Below are 14,565 nucleotides of genomic sequence, written 5' to 3'. Positions count from 1 at the left end.
AGCGAGCCAGCAAGCTAGCATTTGCTTACCTAACTAACAGTATGGTTTAGCTTGCAATAAAAACAACTTTCTCACAAAATTAGAAACTTATATCTGAAAATGTAGCTTGACTCTTAACATATACATGGACAAACACTTCACAGAAGACTGGAACCATTTAACTCTGTTTTGTTTGTAGCTACATCTTGTTTGGCCAGCGTTGTGTCAAGTCACTCCGATTCACACGGACTGTAGCGTGTGCAATGTTGTTGAGAAAAGTTGCAACACTTTTGTTGTTCTCGTTGGCTAACGTTATATCTTTCAAAAATGGTGTGGTAGAAAGGGCTGTCAAAACATACTGAACAGCTCTCGTTATAGCCTGAAGCATGCTACATGGCAGACCAATCCAAACACATCTCCCGGCATGTCCAGCCCATCCATTATCACAGCCAATCATGGCTAGCGGGAAGGTTTCTGTCTTTTTCCGTGGCTAAACCATCTGGGCTCGTACTTTGACAATTTGATTTGTATTTATGGAAAGAACACAAATTTGTTATTAAGGCACATGAAAGTTCACATGTTTCAGAAGGCATTTCTGCCAAAAAACACATTTTGATAACAAAGAGTAATAATAATATTTTTTTAAAGTAGTGACGTGCGACATATGCCTAGTTTCCTGAAATGAGTCACATTTGTGTTTGACAGAATTTCCTCTGTGACTTGCCTCCCTCTGTAGGACCAGAGGAGGCCTGGTGGCATTGAGTCCTCTCTCCCCCCAGGACCTGCTCAACATGCAGCCCCAGACCTCTGACACGGACACCAGAAGCCAACACTCCAGGGTAACGAGAAGGACCAAGTCCTATGTACTGTAGAAACACATCACAGGAGTACTGTACACCAGCACAAACACAACTAGCACAAACACCAACTACACAAAGTACACACACAAAGAAGCCTTTATATAATTTAGTAAGTGTACAATGATAGCTCTATAAAGCCCTTTGCTAGGAGCCAAAAAAGAAAGTCAGCTGTGGGCAAAATATAAAATACTGCCCGTTGAAAACCTAACCTCTTGCGGTAAAGAGCAAAATATCAACCCACTCATAGACAACAATGAATCAATTACACTTATCTAATAGTAATGGTTGAATGAAGATACTAATAGTGCATCGCAGAGCACAGGATTCATGTTTCTATGTGTTTCTGTCCTTGCCTAAGTTGTCGTCTGATTAGTGGAGGTTTAAAGGAGATGCAGGCATTCTCGCTGTTCATTGTGCTGTTTATAGGCTGTTTGGTTGAACTAGTCTTCAGTGTACTGTTTTCCCTATAAGAATGTTACGACTTTGACCCTGGATATCTGTTACTGTTTGCCTTATTCTATGTGTATTTTCACTAGGGAGTTACATGAGTCATGACGGGCTTTAAGGAAAGGTGAACTTGTCTGGCTCAGGATGTTTAGTGTATCCAGATCTGAACTTGCATGAGTATGTATAACAGTAGGCCCAATTGTTGTTCTGGTCTCTCTCTTCTCATTTATTGTTGTAGTGATGTGCTTGTGCTGCCATCTCCTCTTGCTCTCTGACTTTCTCCTCCAGCTTTGCCCAATCTTTCTGGGGTCAGTCTCCTTGTTGTCATTGGTTGTTAATCTGTGGCTCTTTGGCTGGAATGGCTTCTGATTGGTTGGTGACAATGGAATGGCCTAGGTTTGATTCACCCAATTGCAGAAAGGCCTTGTGAATTTTTACCATGTAACATTGTCTGAGGTCCTCCTTGGCTGGAACCCCAAAAGGCAGTTAGTCCCAGTACTGAATTGACCAGCCTGATCTCTACTGTACTGTACTCTATCTCTCCCCTCTCTCTGTCTCTAGTCCGATATAGGTGAGTGCAGGGGAGTGCAGTGGGTTGATTCCTTACCCACTGGAGCTCCCGTTTGGCAGGGGGCTGTGTGTACGGGCCTCCTCCATGCCTCGTCTGGCTGTAGAGCCACAGGTACTGCCCTCTGACCACACTGACTCCTCCAGGGGCCGGATGGGCCCGGGCAGCAAGGGGGCACCAGAGTGTGACATGCATGTCTGTGTGACAGAAGACAATGACCAGGCTACACTGGTTGTGCCGTTTAGAGAGAGAAATTGATTTGATCTGTCTACCGTTTGCTGCTGGTGTGTCTGGAGAGATATAATCAACATGGATGTTTTCTACGGAATGCTAGCGGTTCAGAATTGTGTTTTATTGATCCTGGGTTACTGGTATGTTTGGCCTGACCTCTCTCTCTGTCTTTCTCTCCACAATGAGTTGAGGGGGAATTAGGCAGTTCAAGCGTTCTAGTTGACCTGTTAATTGCCTGGAATAGTGAGCATGGATAGAAATTATGGATGGATTTCTTCCAAAGTAATAAAACATATTTTATGGTATTTGTGGGTATTTGGTTGTCTTCTCCTCTGTGTGTATGTCTGTGTGCGTGTGCGTGTGCTTGTGTGTGTGTGTGTGTGCAGACCGAGATGGCCAGTGGCTCTATGAAGCGGTCCTCTTCCGCTGTGGCTGACCAGAGGGTGAATGGCCTGAGGCAGGAGGAGAAGAAGAGTCCTGATAGACTGTACAGACCACGCCACAAGAGCTACAAGGCTGCTGGTCAGTCTCCACTCTCTACTCACGTGACCTCTCCTCTTATCAGTCCCACTGGCATGATGAGGGGTGGTATTCGTGTGTGGTTATTGTATGTTTAAAGAGTTATTATTTTTCCATGTCTTTTTTATGTCTTTATCCTAAATGCATCAATGATTATCCACTTGTCATCAACATTCTCTTTACTGATCTACAGTGTAGTGGTAACATTACTCTTTACTGATTCACAGTGTAGTGGTAATGTTACTATTTACTGATCTACAGTGTAGTGGTAATGTTACTATTTACTGATCTACAGTGTAGTGTAATGTTACTATTTACTGATCTACAGTGTAGTGTAATGTTACTATTTACTGATCTACAGTGTAGTGTAATGTTACTATTTACTGAACTACAGTGTAGTGGTAACATTACTCTTTACTGATTCACAGTGTAGTGGTAATGTTACTATTTACTGATCTACAGTGTAGTGGTAATGTTACTATTTACTGATCTACAGTGTAGTGTAATGTTACTATTTACTGAACTACAGTGTAGTGGTAACATTACTCTTTACTGATTCACAGTGTAGTGGTAATGTTACTATTTACTGATCTACAGTGTAGTGGTAATGTTACTATTTACTGATCTACAGTGTAGTGGTAACATTACTATTTACTGATCTACAGTGTAGTGATAACATTACTATTTACTGATCTACAGTGTAGTGGTAACATTACTATTTACTGATTTACAGTGTAGTGGTAACATTACTATTTACTGATCTACAGTGTAGTGGTAACGTTACTATTTACTGATCTACAGTGTAGTGGTAACTTTACTATTTACTGATCTACAGTGTAGTGGTAACATTACTATTTACTGATCTACAGTGTAGTGGTAATGTTACTGTTTACTGATCGACAGTGTAGTGGTAACATCACTGTTTACTAATCTACAGTGTAGTGGTAACATCACTATTTACTGATCTACAGTGTAGTGATAACGTTGCTATCTATTGATCTACAGTGTACTGATAACGTTGCTATCTATTGATCTACAGTGTACTGATAACGTTGCTGTCTCTCTCTGTCCCCTCTCTCTTTATCTGTTGCTGTCTCTCTCTGTCCCCCTCTCTCTTTATCTGTTGTTGTCTCTCTCTGTCCCCCTCTCTGTTTATCTGTTGTTGTCTCTCTCTGTCCCCCTCTCTGTTTATCTGTTGTTGTCTCTCTCTGTCCCCCTCTCTGTTTATCTGTTGTTGTCTCTCTCTGTCCCCCTCTCTGTTTATGTGTTGTTGTCTCTCTCTGTCCCTCTCTCTTTATCTGTTGTTGTCTCTCTCTGTCCCCTCTCTGTTTATCTGTTGTTGTCTCTCTCTGTCCCTCTCTCTGTTTATCTGTTGTTGTCTCTCTCTGTCCCCCTCTCTGTTTATCTGTTGTTGTCTCTCTCTGTCCCCCTCTCTGTTTATGTGTTGTTGTCTCTCTCTGTCCCTCTCTCTTTATCTGTTGTTGTCTCTCTCTGTCCCCTCTCTGTTTATCTGTTGTTGTCTCTCTCTGTCCCTCTCTCTGTTTATCTGTTGTTGTCTCTCTCTGTCCCCCTCTCTGTTTATCTGTTGTTGTCTCTCTCTGTCCCCTCTCTGTTTATCTGTTGTTGTCTCTCTCTGTCCCTCTCTCTGTTTATCTGTTGTTGTCTCTCTCTGTCCCCTCTCTCTTTATCTGTTGTTGTCTCTCTCTGTCCCCTCTCTCTTTATCTGTTGTTGTCTCTCTCTGTCCCTCTCTCTGTTTATCTGTTGCTGTCTCTCTCTGTCCCCCTCTCTTTATCTGTTGTTGTCTCTCTCTGTCCCTCTCTCTTTATCTGTTGCTGTCTCTCTCTGTCCCCCTCTCTGTTTATCTGTTGTTGTCTCTCTCTGTCCCTCTCTCTTTATCTGTTGCTGTCTCTCTCTGTCCCCCTCTCTTTATCTGTTGTTGTCTCTCTCTGTCCCCCTCTCTGTTTATCTGTTGTTGTCTCTCTCTGTCCCCTCTCTGTTTATCTGTTGTTGTCTCTCTCTGTCCCTCTCTCTGTTTATCTGTTGCTGTCTCTCTCTGTCCCCCTCTCTGTTTATCTGTTGTTGTCTCTCTCTGTCCCCTCTCTCTTTATCTGTTGTTGTCTCTCTCTGTCCCTCTCTCTGTTTATCTGTTGCTGTCTCTCTCTGTCCCCCTCTCTGTTTATCTGTTGTTGTCTCTCTCTGTCCCCCTCTCTGTTTATCTGTTGCTGTCTCTCTCTGTCCCCCTCTCTGTTTATCTGTTGTTGTCTCTCTCTGTCCCCTCTCTGTTTATCTGTTGTTGTCTCTCTCTGTCCCCTCTCTGTTTATCTGTTGTTGTCTCTCTCTGTCCCCCTCTCTGTTTATCTGTTGTTGTCTCTCTCTGTCCCTCTCTCTTTATCTGTTGCTGTCTCTCTCTGTCCCCCTCTCTGTTTATCTGTTGTTGTCTCTCTCTGTCCCCCTCTCTGTTTATCTGTTGCTGTCTCTCTCTGTCCCCCTCTCTCTTTATCTGTTGCTGTCTCTCTCTGTCCCCCTCTCTGTTTATCTGTTGCTGTCTCTCTCTGTCCCCCTCTCTCTTTATCTGTTGTTGTCTCTCTCTGTCCCCCTCTCTGTTTATCTGTTGTTGTCTCTCTCTGTCCCCCTCTCTGTTTATCTGTTGCTGTCTCTCTCTGTCCCCCTCTCTCTTTATCTGTTGTTGTCTCTCTCTGTCCCCCTCTCTGTTTATCTGTTGTTGTCTCTCTCTGTCCCCCTCTCTCTTTATCTGTTGTTGTCTCTCTCTCTCCCCTCTCTCTTTATCTGTTGTTGTCTCTCTCTGTCCCCTCTCTGTTTATCTGTTGTTGTCTCTCTCTGTCCCCTCTCTGTTTATCTGTTGTTGTCTCTCTCTGTCCCCCTCTCTGTTTATCTGTTGTTGTCTCTCTCTGTCCCCCTCTCTGTTTATCTGTTGCTGTCGCTCTCTGTCCCCTCTCTGTTTATCTGTTGTTGTCTCTCTCTGTCCCCCTCTCTGTTTATCTGTTGTTGTCTCTCTCTGTCCCCCTCTCTCTTTATCTGTTGCTGTCTCTCTCTGTCCCCCTCTCTGTTTATCTGTTGCTGTCTCTCTCTGTCCCCCTCTCTGTTTATCTGTTGCTGTCCCTCTCTGTTCCCTCTTTGTTTATCTGTTGCTGTCTCTCTCTGTCCCCCTCTCTGTTTATCTGTTGCTGCTCCCCTCTCTCTGTGCTCCTTGCCATGGTCTTCCTCTTTCTCATCCAGTGTCGCGGTCAGAAAGGAAGAGGCAGTTGGATACGGAGAAGGAGCGCGGGAGGTCTAAAGAGCGCCGCCACCTCCTCTCCCCAGACACGTCCCGCTGTACCTCCGAGGAGAGGAGCCTGCAACCCTCACGCTCCCCTAGCCGTGAGCGCACACACCCCCTGGACAAACAGGTAGGCCACACACATGCAGGATGCTTTACCAAGGACACATATTAAAGACCCATACACCAGTAGTACCACCTGAAGCCACAAACACTAGTTTAGACCAACTAGACACAAACACATACCCACATTTGAAGAACTGGTAGGCCACATACACACTTATAAAAAAACAGTCAGACATTTGTATTAAATGTGTTTCCACTCTTGTGTCCAGGGCAACAGCTCCGACAGCCCCCTCCCCACCTCTGAATCTAGTACCCCTAGCCGCCGCCCTCTGTCCCAGACCTCAACACGCTCCCATCCCCACATCTCCTACTCTCCTCTGGTGTGTCGCACGCACCCTCCCTCAGGGGACGATGATGACGACAGGGGCAGCCCAGAGACTCAGAGGAGAGGGGAAGCCTCCAGAGACCGGGCAGGGGGAGAGGGACAGAGTGGGGCGAGGGGCCGTCGCCACCAACAGGCCTCTCCCCTGCGTCGCTACCCGTCGGAGCCCTACCTGGCCCTGCAGGAGGACGAGCACAGTCTGGACCCCACCGGGTTCATGGAGACGCTGACTTTCGAGGCGGCGGTAGCAACCAGCCTGGGACGTGCTAACACGGTCAGCTCCACATCCAGCTCCAGCTTCAGCTCCGCTCGACGGGGTTCCAGGAGCAGCTGGCAGGTCCCCAATGGACACTTCCGGAAACGCCTGGCTCAGACGGTCTCTGTTGCGGGCTGTGAGCCACTCAGCGACACAGAAGAGGACGATCGCTGCTAGGAAGAGGAAAGAAGTGGAGGCGGAGGAGCGGTGAAGAAGGAGCGTAGGGAGTAAAGAGTTAAAGTTGTATTACATTATATTGGAAAAGGGACATTTGTCACTCTCTTGCTTTACTACTGCACACCTGTGTGATTGTAGTATGTTTGCTCATATGTGAGAGGAGAACAAAAAATAAGAACATTGTTTTTGACTTTTGCAAGTGGAATCCCTTTCACATCCACACAAAAAATGTACAATAAATATCTACCCACAAATATTTGACTGTGGTTCATTTATATTCTGCCTATCAAAATAAAGAGCGTAATAATAAACCTCAAATAGCCTTGGATGGACAGGAAAGAGATTAAATGAATAGAATTGTAATTTGTGTCAATAGGTATTGTCATATCTGAAGGTGTTTCTCTGGCATTGATTCAGTGTTGCTCTTAACGGTGTGTGTGGGGTGTGAATATGTAACTATGTGCAAAATAAGGAGTAACAATGTCTTTGAAAGCCATGGTTTTTGTAAATACATGTGGGTTTTTTTTCCTATAAATTTACCACCAGTACCACTTGATTGTCTTGAGTAGGATACAAGGCCATAAAGAAGGGTAACTGTAAAAGTACTTTATAAATTAATGAAATGTAGTCATGTCTATGTAACAAAATACACCCAAACAATAATTAATCAAGCAATGTTTTTTCAAATTTGAGTAGAACTGAGTTAGTTTTTGACATTTTGCACCCTCCACCATTAGATCTCCTATCCCTTTACTGTCTACAAAGGGAACACACTTCTTTAATAAGAATCTATTCATACGTAAACCATGTAACTCCTGTTGTAATTTTTTAAAGGAATAAAACAATCATTAATACAAGCAGAAAAGTGAATGGCACATTGTCTTCTGTTGGAAATCTGTATGATTTCTTCTTTTTTTCAACCAACTTGCAGGACAATGGACAGCAACCAACAAGGTCAATGAATGTAATTGCTTTCAATAAAATTATACATTATTTCTCAGAAAAGGAATGCCTAAATATCTCGTGTGATTTGAAAGATAGGGCTTTGTTATGAACAGGACTCCTAGAGAACCAAATGACTAGGACTATACCCAGAAGATGGCTTCTATCCAAACCTTTACTAAGCCAATAGGAAAACCAGCAGAACCTGTGGCTGTCTTGAACCGACCTTCATCTTGTCGATGTACTGTACTGTACCTGTTTTTCTTCAGATGTTACAATATATTTTTTAAACATTTGACTGATTCATTCCTTCTCATCTTCCGGAGTCAATAACTGGCCAGAAACAATAATGAACTTGAGTATTTTCTTCATCAATGTAGCCATCCATGTTCTCCTCTTCTTCATTAGCCTAACATGTAATCAGTATGTGTCAGATACCTCACTACATCTGTATATTTTCTACCTAGATTGGTTTATTAAAATACTGTATGAGCCATTACAGACGACACATGTAGGAAGATGTTTTCAACACACCTGATTTGACCTGTTATTTAGAATGGTTTACTAATAATGTACAGTACATTTATACCATGCTTTCTGCAATATTGTAAGAGAACATATCCCTTTCAGCTCACAAAACACTTGAAGGACGGAATATGATATTTCTGGAATGTTCATTTAAGGTACATGTATATGTATTTGTTTTATTTGCCTGAAAAAGGGTCATGATTCTGTGAAACTCACTTAACCAAAAAACAGAAATGTATAATAAGTTCCTTGAATGCAAATAGTTGTTTGGTTTATATGTGTAAAATAACTGTATATACAGTATGAATAAAAGTTTCCTAAATTCCAAGAAAAGTATCCTTAATTGCAGTTATGTGGCTGCTTGTCTAGGTATCTGATGTAGACCAATGGTCATCTCCAGTCCTATAACTCTCTATAAGGCTCTAACGACTGGGTAAGGTCGGGAATAAACATTTTGCTGAATGTTTTTTTACACATTACATTAGACCACTTCAGGGAATAACTATACATGAATTATGAGATTAAACCAACAATTGCGATCTTTGTTTAAGAACAAAATTGTATATCATTCCAAAAAAACTGAAATAACAGACTATTTGGGGTCTTGTGCCAGGCACCACTTTTATTTTCCTCGTGTGACGTTGCATTGCAACCATCCAATGAAAGTGCAAAATGCAAACTCCTCTCATTCACTTTATGACAAAGACAACAACACTAAAGCCGTTACGTCATATCCAATGGACGCCGAGTTCAGGTTGAAAAAATTGAATAATATTGCAAGCTAGCCAGACACTTACTTTATTCGCGAAGTCAGTGGTCTATATTTGTGAAAAATATAGATGTTCTATCGCTAATGTCGTTATGATAGTTTCTATTTGAGCGAACATTTTTAATTTAAAATCTTAGGCCGAGGAATTAATTATATTAATCAAGGAAGTCACTAGCTGGTTAGCCAAAAGCGTTAGCTAGCAGCAGTATCTAGCTAGCTCTTTGTTTTGACTGTGATGGTCTGATGATGTTGAAAAGCTTGGACAGCTGATGGGTCTCGAGCTAATGTTTATATGAACATGTATATTATGTTTTAATGGGTTGTTAAATAGTATTTAATGTGTAATAACATTACTTCTTCAACGAGGGGAATATACATTTGGTTGTAAACGAACAATAGCAAGTTTACAAGCTAGCTAAACAACGAGGGACTGAGAAGTGGACATGGGCAATTGTCTCAAATCGCCGACGTCCGACGATATATCTTTGCTTCACGAATCCCAGTCTGACAGAGCAAGTTATGGGGAGGCAGACCCAGATTTGGAGCCACCTCCGCCTTACCAGGTCAGACTTTATAGCTACTAATGTTAAAGCTAGAATCCTTAGTTGCTACATTAATTGTTGAACTTATACATTCACCATATAGTTATAACCCCTGATCTTTGAAGAGTATAACTGATAAATGCCTCATGAGCTTGGTTCAACAGTCGTACCCTATCAGAACCCAAAATATAAGCTTGTTTTGTTTGTAAACATTTTAGTAAATTGTAAACAAACACTGTATAGCCTTCTAATCATGGTTATAATTATAATTTTGATATCGTGGATGGTCAGTCCTTATTGCATCCATAGCTCTGAATTAATTTAAGAGGGGTTCCATTTCTCCAGGCCCATCCCTCAGCATTTTACCAAAACAGAGGCGGGGTAACCACTTTGTTATTGTATCAATTAAGGACCCTAGCTTTAAGTATTGCTATGTGAATTGACATCATCATGCAAGACCCAGGGGTCAAGAACATCTTTAGAGAATCTGGTCAAATATTTCCTAATTATTTAGCTAGATTAATTATTTTATTTTATATGATTCCATACCATTACTGACCCATTAATCTAGGTATAGTTTAAAGTTAAATGTTGCAGTCAATGTATGGTTTTAAAAGCTAGGCCACATCAGATGAGCCACAATAAAATATTTAAAGGGCTGAGCAATAGTGTTGCATTGAAATTATTGTTTTCATAGGTAGGCCTATTTGCAACTGATTGTTGTGGGTCTCAGTTTTCACATATCAATAGTTGAACATGCTCAGTCACACAAAGAGAAAAACACACACAACACTTTTAATGCCCAAACGCTTTTCAATCTCACAAAAGTGTTCTAAACAGGCTTGCCAAGAATGTCCAGACTGGGCAGTTTTTTCCGGCTGCTTTATCCATGGCAGGGTGTGTGTTTTGGCTCGCCACAGCGCAGAACACACAGCGTGATAAACCATTATGATAGACTCCTTCTTTCTCCTTGTTGTATCACACTTTCATGTAGGCCTCACACATCATTCCACCTCAAATCACCCAATACTAGATGGCTGCCTAGTAATACGCTGGCTGCCCAAAAGTAGTGTAATTGTTTATGAATTGGATTTGCCGTGGCAGTGTTTCTGCTAGTTTAATTTCCAGGTTCCCTCTGGCAACAACATTGTCAATTGAAACAAATACAAGACAAACTCTTATAGGCGGGGTGGAACCGATGATGTATGTGTATAAACCCTGGATGACTGACAGGTGGCGCTGTATTGAAGCCACCGCACATCCATCTTGGTATTCCTCAATTATACAAATTATTTTGGAAGATTTAGAAATGCATTTCTTAATGTCTGTATTTGTTTTTGACACGTTTATTCTATTACAGACACTTTAGTGCATACTTTTAAATTGTATTATGTGAGCTAAACATTAAAAAGAAAATCAACAACAAAAAATCTTCAAAGTATTTATTTTAGATTACTAATGTTACTGTCCTCACTACAACAACAGAATAAATACATGTAATTTTGTCCTTGAACCATTTAATTGAAACACTATCGCCAATATGGCCGACCAGTGGCTTCAAAGCCTTTCAATGGCCAATATATAGCATCAGCAATCCAGGGTTTACAGTTGAAGTGGGAAGTTTACATATACTTCGGTTAAGTGTATTATTAAAACCTGTTTTTCAACCACTCCACACATTTCTTGTTAACAAACCATAGTTTTGGCAAGTCAGTTAGGACATCTACTTTGTGCATGACACAAGTAATTTTTCCAACAATTGTTCACAGACAGATAATTTCACTGATAATTCACTGTCACAATTCCAGTGGGTCAGAAGTTTACATACACTAAGTTGACTGTGCCTTTAAACAGCTTGGAAAATTCCAGAAAATGAGGTCATGGCTTTAGAAGCTTCTGATAGGCTAATTGACATAATTTGAGTCAATTGGAGGTGTTCATGTGGATGTATTTCAAGGCCTACCTTCAAACTCAGTGCCTCTTTGCTTGACATAATGGGAAAATCAAAAGAAATCAATCCAAGCCCTCAAAAAAAAATTGTAGATCTCCACAAGTCTGATTCATCCTTGGGAGCAATTTCCAAACTCCTAAAGGTACCACGTTTATCTGTACAAACAATAGTACACAAGTACAAACACCATGGGACCATGCAGCCATCATTCCGCTCAGGAAGGAGACGCGTTCTGCCTCCTAGAGATGAACATACTTTGGTGCGAAAAGTCCAATCAATCCCAGAACAACAGCAAATGACCTTGTGAAGATGCTGGAGGAAACAGGTACAAAAGTATCTATATCCACAGTAAAATGTGCCCTATATCGACATAACCTGAAAGGCCGCTCAGCAAGGAATGTTCACTGCTCCAAAACGGCCATAAAAAGCCAGACTACGGTTTGCAACTGCACATGGGGACAAAGATTGTACTTTTTGGAGAAATGAACTGTTTAGCCATAATGACCATCGTTATGTTTGGAGGAAAAAGGGGAAGGCTTGCAAGCCGAAGGACACCATCCCAACCATGAAGCACGCAGTTGGCAGCATCATGTTGCAGGGGTGCTTTGCTGCAGGACGGACTGGTGCACTACACAAAATAGATGGCATCATGAGGAATGAAAATGATGTGTATATATTGATGCAACATCTCAAGACATCAGTCAGGAAGTTAAAGTTTGGTCGCAAATGGGTCTTCCAAATGGACAATGACCCCAAGCATACTTCCAAAGTTGTGGCAAAATGGCTTAAGGACAACAAAGTCAAGCTATTGGAGTGGCCATCACAAAGCCCTGACCTCAATCCTATGGAAAATGTGTGGGCATAACTGAAAAAGCGTGCACGCGCAGGTAGGCCTACAAACCTGACTCTGTTAGGAGGAATGGGCAGAAATTCACCCCTTATTGTGGGAAGCTTGTGGAAGGCTACCCGAAACATTTGACCCAAGTTAAACAATTGAAAGGCAATGCTACCAAATACTAATTGAGTGCATGTAAACTTCTGACCCACTGGGAATGTGATTAACGAAATTAAAGCTGAAATAAATTATTCTTTCTTCTATTATTCTGACATTTCACATTCTTCAAATAAAGTGGTGATCCTAACTGACCTAAGACAGGGAATTTCTACTCGGATTAAATGTCAGGAATTGTGAAAAACTGAGTTTAATTATATTTGGCTAAGGTGTATGTAAACTTCCGACTTGAACTGTATATACGTCATTAGGTAGAACAGCCTTAGGTGGAACAGACCACCCAACCCTGCTTATAAAATGGTTGTTGAAACACTGGGTCATGGGAACAGTTCAGTTGAGTTGGCCCATGGATTGACTTTCTGTATGGGTATGTCTTTTTCCCAGGAGGAGGCCCACATGCCGGTGTACCACCCCACCCCCAGCCAGGCCCGCCTGGCCAGCCAGCTGACTGAGGAGGAGCAGGTCCGTATCGCCCAGCGTATCGGCCTCATCCAGCACCTCCCCCGGGGTGTCTACGACGGAGGACGGGACGGCTCAGAGAAGAAAATCAGAGAGTAAGCATCTGTTTACCACTGTTTTGATTAATATCTTAATATTATTAGTTTACCACTGTTTTTATTCTCTGAAGTAATATATAAAGGTCACTGTTCATGTGACCTGAGCAGGTAAAACTCTGGCCCTAGTTGTAGCATGTAACTGTGTTTTTCCTGGTCAGTTATAGTGCTGAGGAAAAAATGATCAAAACCACTATTCATACATGTTTTGACCCATTTTCTAGGTGTGTGATATGTATGATGGACTTTGTGTACGGGGACCCCATCCGGTTTCTGCCCTGTATGCACATCTACCACATGGACTGTATAGACGACTGGCTGATGAGGTCCTTCACCTGTCCCTCCTGCATGGAGCCTGTGGACGCCGCCCTGCTCTCCACTTACGAGACCAACTGACCACTGACCCTAAATACAGCACTACCCCCTTCTGCCGAGCTCTGCCTTGCCACCCCCCCTACAAACACACGCACACATACACACACACACACTTCCACCAGCCCCAACAAACATACACATGCTGCCCCGTTCCCCTCTGCTTTTTACCTTGGGATAAGGAGCAGCACAGTGTCTTGGTTGGTGATGACATACGAGAGAGAGACTGGAAACACTAGTGATTAACAATGAAAAGACTTGGACCCATCCACCCATCACCTGGAACTGGCTGAACTGGGACTGGCTCTGAACTGAGACTGGCTCTGAACTGGAACTGGTTCTGAACTGAGACTGGCTCTGAACTGGAACTGGCTCTGAACTGAGACTGGCTCTGAACTGGAACTGGCTCTGAACTGGAACTGGCTCTGAACTGGGACTGGCTCTGAACTGGAATGGGCTCTGAACTGGAACTGGCTCTGAACTTGAACTGGAACTGGCTCAGAATTGGAACTGGTTCAGAACTGGAACTGGCTTTGAACTGGAACTGGTTCAGAACTGGAACTGCCTCTGAACTGGAACTGGCTCTGAACTGGAACTGGCTCTGAACTGGAACTGGTTCAGAACTGGAACTGGCTCTGAACTGGAACTGGCTCTGAACTGGAACTTGCTCTGAACTGGAACTGGTTCAGAACTGGAACTGGCTCTGAACTGGAACTGGCTCTGAACTTGAACTGGAACTGGCTCAGAACTGGAACTGGCTTTGAACTGGAACTGGCTCTGAACTGGAACTGGCTCTGAACTGGAGCTGGCACTGGAACTGGCTCTGAACTGAACTGGCTCTGAACTGGCTGAGTCATGGTCTGACTGAAAGAAGGCAACATTAGGCAACTGTCTACATAGGAGGACAAGCAGGCATAATATGTGCGTCTGTGGTGGACTGGATTCCTGAGTCAGCTGTTGAATACAGTACTAGGATTGGGTTGGTGATGTTATGGTCAGAAGGGGGAGGGGCTGTTACTGTAGTGATGGCTCACTGCATTTCCACTTGAGCAGGTCTCGGTGGCATCCCATCCCAGCCAATCATTATTCACCATGATTAGTAGCTGGGAATGGGATTAGATCATTTTCTGTC

The 14,565-nt window shown here is 42.8% G+C and overlaps 2 protein-coding genes across 5 annotated transcripts in view; both read left to right on the top strand.

Annotated features, from left to right (window-relative positions):
* The window catches only part of LOC124009616 (voltage-dependent R-type calcium channel subunit alpha-1E-like), an 84,237-nt gene extending 75,835 nt beyond the window's left edge, over positions 1-8,402 (top strand). For 3 of the 4 annotated variants that reach the window (XM_046321597.1, XM_046321598.1, XM_046321596.1), the window contains 4 exons: positions 716-818; positions 2,472-2,607; positions 5,843-6,012; positions 6,218-8,402. In XM_046321597.1, the coding sequence (XP_046177553.1) occupies positions 716-818; positions 2,472-2,607; positions 5,843-6,012; positions 6,218-6,763 (955 nt within the window). In that variant the 3' untranslated portion in view covers positions 6,764-8,402. The remainder of the gene's footprint in view (positions 1-715; positions 819-2,471; positions 2,608-5,842; positions 6,013-6,217) is intronic. The other variant, XM_046321599.1, reaches the window with a different exon arrangement.
* A 564-nt stretch (positions 8,403-8,966) lies between these two features.
* Positions 8,967-14,078, top strand: LOC124010104 (RING finger protein 11-like). The gene is made up of 3 exons (XM_046322453.1): positions 8,967-9,565; positions 12,892-13,061; positions 13,286-14,078. The coding sequence occupies exons 1-3, from the start codon at positions 9,446-9,448 to the stop codon at positions 13,455-13,457; spliced, it is 462 nt and encodes a 153-aa protein (XP_046178409.1). The 5' UTR covers positions 8,967-9,445; the 3' UTR covers positions 13,458-14,078.
* Positions 14,079-14,565: the final 487 nt, after the last annotated feature.

The sequence above is a fragment of the Oncorhynchus gorbuscha genome, linkage group LG22 (genome assembly GCF_021184085.1).
Source record: "Oncorhynchus gorbuscha isolate QuinsamMale2020 ecotype Even-year linkage group LG22, OgorEven_v1.0, whole genome shotgun sequence".
Classification (NCBI taxonomy): domain Eukaryota; kingdom Metazoa; phylum Chordata; class Actinopteri; order Salmoniformes; family Salmonidae; genus Oncorhynchus; species Oncorhynchus gorbuscha.
This window is presented reverse-complemented; position numbering and strand designations above follow the sequence as displayed.

What these genes read in the sequence shown, in the direction of transcription:
- LOC124010104 (XM_046322453.1), top strand. Translation starts at nt 9,446, where the DNA reads ATGGGCAATTGTCTCAAATCGCCGACGTCCGACGATATATCTTTGCTT. An exon ending in AGCCACCTCCGCCTTACCAG is followed by an intron (nt 9,566 to 12,891) that starts GTCAGACTTTAT and finishes TCTTTTTCCCAG; the next exon opens with GAGGAGGCCCACATGCCGGT. An exon ending in TCAGAGAAGAAAATCAGAGA is followed by an intron (nt 13,062 to 13,285) that starts GTAAGCATCTGT and finishes CCCATTTTCTAG; the next exon opens with GTGTGTGATATGTATGATGG.